We start from the raw sequence: 8267 nt of genomic DNA, 5'->3' as shown, positions 1-8267 counted from the left end.
TATCTTCTATCGTAATGGCCTCATGGGTTGTACACATAGGTCAAAACTTAACGTTTACACTTGAAATGTATTTTATGTCAATTGTGTCGCAATACAGAATACAACTGTTACACACACACACACACACACACACACACACACACACACACAAAGTTGAGAAACAACTGCAGGCATTCCTTGATAACCCCATATTCTGGGCTGGTAAGGGATTCATAGCACTCACAGAAACTTAAAGCTGGACGTCTCCTTGGACCTCCCCTTGGATGTACGGCCTCCTCCTCCCCCCAGGCCTCGGATCTAGATGTGGAGAGGGGGTAGAGAGGGCAGAGCATTCCTTCCCATTCACTGTGAAGAGTCTTCACGACTTCAGAGTTGGGTAGAGACAGCAGTCTGGTGCCCAACATCTGCTTTTTTCCTGAAGCCAAGGTCAGCATCAGGCATCAGCCTCAGAAAACGATCAAGGAGAACAGGAAGGGAATGAATCTCTGATGACAGCTCTCCTCCGGGCCTAATCATCAGTGCGAATTTACGTTGAACAGATCACACGCTGAATTGGGCTCAGAGGTAGCGTGAAGCTGGCTTCTGCCTTCCTTCCCGCGGAAGGGGAAATGGGTGGGGAGACCACATTTTGGCTCCGTACAGCTTTATCCCGGCCCGTTCACTCCAAGGTTTAGGTTTCAAGCCGGCGGAGGAAAATCGAAGGGCCAAGGCCGGCGGAACCAGAAGAACTACGTTTCCCAGCAGGCCGTGGGCACCGGGGCGCCTGCCGTTCTTCCCGGCGCGTGCGGAGCAGCCGCTGGCGCCCGGTGTGCAGGAGGACGCATGGATCCCGCCGGCCGGTGGCAGAGCCTGCCCAAGGGACCCAGCTTAAAGCATTTGACTGACCCGTCTTATGGGATCCCGCGGGAGCACCAAAAGCCAGCGTTGCAGGAACTGACGCGGGCGCATGTCGAGTCCTTCAACTACGCTGTGCGCGAGGGCCTCAGCCACGCGGTGCAGGTGAGCGCGGCGTCCTTCCAGGCTGCAGTCGCTCTGCGATCTCCGGTGCCACTTGCTCCGACGAGGCCCCAGATGAGGCGAAACTCGAGGCGGGCACAGGAGAAGGACCCCGCGGGCTGGACGAGGGGGGTGGGTGGGAGGATGCTTGTGTGGGAGGGGTGCGGGATAGATCCAAGATGCTGGGGTAAGTGGGGCAGTGGCCTTGGGTAGGGTTCCCAGAGAGATGGCTGGGAGATCACAGTATACTCCCAAATAGTTCTCCCAGATCGTGCCAGGCTCGGCGGGGGGCCTGGCACTTGTAGTCTAGTCGACTGGGGGAGTACTAGATGTATTTGTGATTTCTGGATTTCTTCGTGGTTGGAACCTTAGTGTTTTCTAGCCAATGTCTGCATGCCTGAGAGTGAGGAAGGCGCTATGCTATGGTGGGTGTGCCATTCACACCGCACATGCTTTCATGTCACTGAAGTTTTACCTCTCCGAAACTTACCTGAAAAGGTTCTGAACCTATTTGTACATAGACTCCACATGTGAGGTCATCCTTCCACGGTGTTCTTCTTAGCTTTAAAGGGAGAAACTACTGGGCACCTGCTCTGAATTAGGTGGGTGTTGAGGAAGATATAAATGAGCCCTGAAAGCGAGACTGAGTAGTAGTGACACTTATTCAACATTAAGTGATTTGATTGATCTAAAGGATACGGTAGCAGAGTTCAAATGAAGATGGTGGGGGAAGGTCTCATTTGGTTAGCATCGCCAGCGTCTCCCAGGCAGTGGGCTCTGAGGGTGCCAGTAATACATAGACTGGAAGTTCTCAAACTTTTTGGTCCCAGGACCCCCTTCCACTCTTAAAATTTTTGAGGGGTCCTAAAGAGCTTTGTTTATCAGTATTTACTCTATTAGAAATTAAAATTGAGAAAATTTTAAAATATGAATTCATTTAAAAGATAAACCAATGATATATTAACATTTTTATTAAAAATATTTTTGGAGAGGGGTGCCTGGGTGACTCAGTTAAGCCTCCAACTTCGGCTCAGATCATGATCTGAGGTCCGTGAGTTTGAGCCCCGCTGTCAGCACAGAGCCTGGAACCTGCTTCAGATTCTGAGTCTCCCTCTCTCTCTGCTCCTCCCCTGCTCGCGCTCTCTCTCTCTTTCTCTCTCTCTCAAAATAAATTAACATTAAAAAAAAAATTGGGGGGGGGTGAAGATGGCAGTGACCAGGGGGCACAGGTCCTGGTAGTCCGATGGCTCAAAGGGCAGCTGGGACCCTGGTGCCATTAGGTGCACAGAGAGCCTCCCACATTACCAAGGACATGCTCCAGGGCACTATCCCAAGATCCCAGAAGAACAGGCTGCCGTTGCCAAGAAGGATAATATGTGGGTGGAAGACTACCTACCAACCACATCCAGGTGATGGCATGGGGTAAGGCAACTACTGGAAGCTTCCTGATGGCTTGCAACAGGAGAGGGATCCATGGTCTGACTGGGACCACCCAGACCTGAGGTTGAACTGGGGTGAACCGATGCACTGGGGCCTTGACATGTATATCAGGAACCGTGCGGGCACATCCCCCCACGCCTGTTTCCTGGAATCTCATGTGTAAGCACTTCTTGGGCTTCATGGCCTTTATGCTGTTCATGTTTTGGGTTGGGGAAACCTACCCCACCTACTAGTCTGTGGGGCCAAAACAGTATCCTTAAAATAATTTGTAGGTGGAACAAGGCAGTGATATAGCCAAAGAGCCTGCTAAGCTGGTGGTTTGTTATGAGATCTGAGGAAGCTTCGTCAGCTTTGTGCCCCCTAAGTGACTCCCTTATTTCTAGAGACTTAACCTGAATAAATCCCTAATAAAACAGTGGTATGGTTAAAAAAATTTTTCCTAGGGGCGTCTTTGTGGCTCAGTCAGTTGGGCGTCCGACTTGGGCTCAGGTCATGATCTCACAGCTTGAGTTCGAGCCCTGCGTTGGGCTCTGTGCTGACAGCTCGGAGCCTGGAGCCTGCTTCGGATTCTGTGTCTCCGTCTCTCTCTGCCCCTCCCCGACTTGCACTCTGTCTCTCTCTCAAAAATAAACATTAAAAATGTTTTTTTTCTAGAGCAGAAAAATTAATAGGTAAATGATATTTTTCCTGTCTTTTGAATGTCTGGCTTATTAGAACACAGCTGGATTTGCATTTCTGCTTCTGTATTCAGCCTCTTGTGATAAGTTATTTTGATTAAGTACATGTAGAAAGTGTGGTCAGCACAGATAGTGATGCTGCAACTTAGTATTAGTACCAGAATACTGTATGGAAAATGTTGTTACATAAAACAGTAAAGTAAACGACTAACATTTATAAAGTCAAGGGAAAGATAGCCTTTGTCATATTTTGGTTTATTTACAGTTTTGCCCAATATGGGGGGGGGGATATATTTCTTCATTCTGTGAGTCTAAATTGATAAATCTCACAGTCATCTTTTCAGAATACATTCGATCTCATTATTCAGGAATTCGTCTTTGTGAATTGCCTACTCATTAAAATCTATTCATAGCCCACAAATCAGTACATACCACCACATGCAGAATGGTGAAAATTTTGAATTGCCCAGTGCGCACCATTTCAACTGAGGTCCAAGAAGGTGATGCTCTATTTCTTGTTTCAAGTTCCATACTATAAACAAGTATCCTTTTCTAAATCTGTCCAATTTTTCTCCTTCTGGTGCTTTTTGTTGGTGGTTTCACTCTTTAAAATAGCCCTCAAGCATAGTGCTGAAGTGCTATCTCATGTTCTAAGTGCAAAAAGGCTGTGATGTACCCCTTAAGAGAAATATGTGTTAAATAACCTTTGTTCAGTCATGAGTTAGTGCTGTTGGCTGTGAGTTCAGTGTTAATGAATAAACGATATATATTAAGTAAGGTGTCTTTAAATAGAAATGTACATGAAACAAGCTTATGTATTGATCAGTTGACAAAAGTGTGATCAGAGACAGGAACGTAACTTTCCCCTAAGAACAATTCAGTGTTTGTGGCAACTTTATAGACCTTAACTATCTCAAATAACAAGATTGTATTGTGATATAGATAGTGTAGCTGCGACTTGAGAAAGAAAATCTTCTGATCTCCCTTTTGAAAATTGATGCTTCATCCTTTTTTTTTTTTTAAATTTTTTTTTTCAAAGTTTATTTATTTTTGGGACAGAGAGAGACAGAGCATGAACGGGGGAGGGGCAGAGAGAGAGGGAGACACAGAATCGGAAACAGGCTCCAGGCTCTGAGCCATCAGCCCAGAGCCCGACGCGGGGCTCGAACTCACGGACCGCGAGATCGTGACCTGGCTGAAGTCGGACGCTTAACCGACTGCACCACCCAGGCGCCCCTGATGCTTCATCCTTAAATAAAAAATACATGAAAATTTTATGTTAGAATAAAATCCTAAAACAAAAAAATCCTAAAACAATGCCAGCTTTAGATAACATTTGAAAATGGAGACAAGGTCAGTTGAACTGACATGGGGGTAGAGAACCTTCTCTATATTCTTGGCTCCATTTCTGGCATTCTTGTTCTAACGCTAAGGCTAGGAGGTTGTTCCTAGTTAATATGTAGGAGAGCTCAGCGATGCCCCTTCCTCGGAACAGGAGAGCTTCCCCAGGGAGTGGTGCAGAGAAGCAGCTGTTGTGCAACGGGAAGAACCACCGTGGCCACCACCTGTGAGGCTCTGGGTTCAGTATGCGGCCACCATGGAATGAAATGTACAAATATCAGCGTAAAGAATGATGGCATTAGAGTGTCCGGTCCTAAATCAGGAGGATGTTTCCGTATCCTCTCCTGTTAGGAGCAGTCCCATTTGTCTTGCTGTGCACGTTGCAGGTACCACGTACAATAGAGAAGTCAGGCACTTGGTTCACAGAACAGTTTTGTTCTGAACACAACTGTACCCTAGAGCCTACTACAAATGTGACGTGTTGCAGACACTCACAAGCTGAATTAGTTCATTGTAGTTGCAGAGGGTATGAGTAGGTATGAGTAGACCGGATGTAGTTTTAACCGTCTTTTTAGATATGTCATGTTTGGCATTTTGGGCATCAGTGCTTGTAGAACACGTGAGCTTTGGAAGAATCTTGGAGAAAGAGGGCCTTGGAAATGCAAGCAGTTCATCGTGTGGATTGTATTTCAGGCTATACCTCCCTTTGAATTTGCTTTCAAAGATGAGCGGATCTCTCTTACTATTGTGGATGCTGTCATCAGTCCACCGATGGTTCCAAAAGGAAACATCTGCAAAGAGCTCAACATTTATCCCGCAGAATGTCGGGGCCGGAGGAGTACCTACCGGGGCAAGTTGACAGTGAGTACAAGTGACAGCGTGTGACTCTTAGGTTGTATGTTTTTGAGAATAAGGCTGGTGCCTAATAAAAATTCTACCAGAATTCTGCTTTCTTAGTACTGTCATTTAAAGATGCTATCTTTTAAATCCAAAGGATAAAATCATTTACCTGATGGTCTTCTTCTTTACTCTTTTAAAATACTTACTTGCTTTGGTAGATCCAGGTAGTTTCTTTTTATTATTAAGTAATTTTCTTCTCTCATTTTCATTTAGGCTGATATCAGCTGGGCAGTGAATGGCATCTCAAAAGGAGTCATTAAACAGTTTCTTGGCTATGTTCCCATCATGGTGAAGTCTAAGCTTTGCAACTTATACAACCTTCCTCCAAAAGCCCTCATTGAGCACCATGAGGAAGCAGAGGTAATTGCAGGCATCCAGGTGATGGTAGAAAAGGCCTGAGATGGGGGTGAGAAGATAGAAACTTGCCAGTGAGAGTCAGTTTTTCTTTCTCCGCTTCCAAGTTCTGGATAGGTAAAATGGGGCTTGGTATCTTGTGTGCTGCATACTTCGTAGGCTCAGAATGAGTCTCAGATGAGACCGTGTGTGAAAAGTGGCCGCACAGTTAGAGAATATTATTATGGGGGAAGTATTGATAGGTTGTTCCCTAATTTCCTGCATGATACACTTTCCATATGAGATGCTTGCTTTACCAACAGTAAGATTCTGTGAGCATATTGAATTGCTTCCCGTATCTCTCCTTCGGCATTGTTTTCATCTGCGATACATGGTTTTGTGGTATTGAGTTGAAGTACTCAAGACATATAGACTCCGCTGGCAGTAGGGAGACTGTGTTTTGTGATGGATTGAGGGTTATGGTGTCAGATCTGGGTTTGACACCCAAGTGCTCCACTTACCAGTTATGTGGCTTTGGGAATTTTCTTTTTTTTTTTTTTTTTTAATTTTTTTTTTTTTAACGTTTATTTATTTTTGAGACAGAGAGAGACAGAGCATGAACGGGGGGAGGGGCAGAGAGAGAGGGAGACACAGAATCGGAAGCAGGCTCCAGGCTCTGAGCCATCAGCCCAGAGCCCAATGCGGGGCTCGAACTCACGGACCGCGAGATCGTGACCTGAGCTGAAGTTGGACGCTTAACCGACTGAGCCACCCAGGCGCCCCATGGGAATTTTCATCTTTCTGCGCCTCAGTTTCCTCTTCTGGGCATAATAACTGTGCCACTTATTGTTATGAGGATTAACGGGCTGGTAACATAGAGCACCCAGCATGATATACCTGCTTCATAGTATCAATGTGTAGTAGCTTTTTATTTATTATAGAACTATGATACCAGAGGGGCACCTGGGTGGCTCAGTCAGTTAAGTGTCCAACTCTTGGTTTCAGCTCAGGTCATGATCTCACGGTTTGTGAGTTTGAGCCCCACGTCAGACTCTGTGCTGACAGTGCAGAGCCTGCTTGGGATTCTCTCTCCTCTCTGTCTGCCCCTCCCCTGCCCCTGTTCTGTCTGTCTCTCTCTCTTTCTCTCTCTGTGTCTCTCTGTCTCAAAAATAAATAAATAAGCATGAAAAAAATTTTTTTTAGTTAAAAAAAAAAATGTGATACCAGAACTATGAAAAACAGTTTCCTCTTTAGCTAATCTGAATTTCTGGTTTCCAGAGTTTTTGTACAGTCAGAATTTTTTAACTTATTTGGGAACCATATTCACCTGGAAGCAAAATGGCTATTATCTCTTATCTCTTTCAAGTAAGGTTTTTTTTTTCTTTTTTTTAAATATCATTTGAAGACTAAATCATGAAATCATTTTAGGGGGACAGAAAGGCAAGTTAGTTCGAGTCTGTCTAGTAGAGGAAAGTATCCTGATCCTTCCATACTTTTCTGCCAGGTCCCTAGAACCTTTTTAGTGCACTTGAGAGAAGACTTAATTCACACACTGACAGTTTCCATGAAGTTTCCAGGGGACCTGTAGACCCTTTCGCCTCTGCATGCCTCTTCTGCACGTTGCACTGCGTCTGGCAGTTATCTTCATGTTGACAGTGTATCTTTGTTTAACAAATTATAATTCATCTGTTCGGCAGGAAATGGGAGGCTATTTTATAATCAATGGCATTGAAAAAGTCATCCGAATGTTAATTATGCCTCGGAGAAATTTCCCCATTGCAATGGTAAGACCAAAATGGAAAACCAGAGGGCCTGGCTATACTCAGTATGGTAAGTTGTAGTGACCTTTGGAATGTTCTTTTAGAAAAGTTTTGTTTTTCTAGCAAGCATTTCTGTTAAGTTAGTAAGCATGTTATAGCAGGAAGCCTACTTTTATTATGTTTAATTTTTTTCACATTGAAAGAACACATGTATGGGTCGCCTGGGTGGCTCAGTCGGTTAAGCATCTGACTTCATTTCAGGTCATAATCTCGCAGTTTGTGGGTTCAAGCCTCATATTGGGCTCTCTGCTGTCAGCCCAGAGCCTGCTTTGGATCCTTTGTCTCCTGCTCTCGGAAGAATAATAAACATTTAACAACAAAGAAAGAAAGAATGCATGTACTGATGTTCTTATTTATGGAGACGAAGGCTGGCCTGACTCAACCAGAGGGGGGGTATGGGCCTCAGAAGTCTCCTTGTAGGTTTCCTCTTCCATGGCATTCCTCTTGGAGTCCCTGGCTGACAGCCACCTGGCCTCTGAGTGCTCACTGTGACAGAGCCTGGCTTCATAAGACAACATTTTCATTCTTTGGTAACCCTGCAAGTGAATAACTTGTTTTTATAATTGAGCTAAAAATCAGCCTCTAATGATAGCCATATATACTATCCCTAGAATAATAGCATCTCAGCAAGTCAAAACGGCTAGTCGTTTATTCTTTTGCATCGCTGATGTGGAATGCCGTTCCAGTCTTTGTTAAAGCTGAAACAAAATCTAAAATTCTGCTTTTCTCCATTTGGACTCTTGGATGAAGCCATTTTCTC

The 8267-nt window shown here is 44.9% G+C and overlaps 1 protein-coding gene and 1 pseudogene across 1 annotated transcript in view; both read left to right on the top strand.

Annotated features, from left to right (window-relative positions):
- Positions 1-768: 768 nt before the first annotated feature.
- Positions 769-8267, top strand: part of POLR1B (RNA polymerase I subunit B) — a 29862-nt gene continuing 22363 nt past the window's right edge. Inside the window, exons 1-4 of the mRNA XM_030311124.2 lie at positions 769-999; positions 5148-5315; positions 5568-5714; positions 7385-7517. Of these exons, the coding sequence (XP_030166984.1) occupies positions 823-999; positions 5148-5315; positions 5568-5714; positions 7385-7517 (625 nt within the window). The 5' untranslated portion in view covers positions 769-822. The remainder of the gene's footprint in view (positions 1000-5147; positions 5316-5567; positions 5715-7384; positions 7518-8267) is intronic.
- LOC115510840 lies at positions 2175-2909 on the top strand (annotated as a pseudogene).

The sequence above is a fragment of the Lynx canadensis genome, chromosome A3 (assembly GCF_007474595.2).
Source record: "Lynx canadensis isolate LIC74 chromosome A3, mLynCan4.pri.v2, whole genome shotgun sequence".
Taxonomy (NCBI): Eukaryota; Metazoa; Chordata; class Mammalia; order Carnivora; family Felidae; genus Lynx; species Lynx canadensis.
The sequence above is the reverse complement of the archived record's forward strand: the minus strand, read 5'-3'. Positions and strand labels throughout refer to the sequence as shown.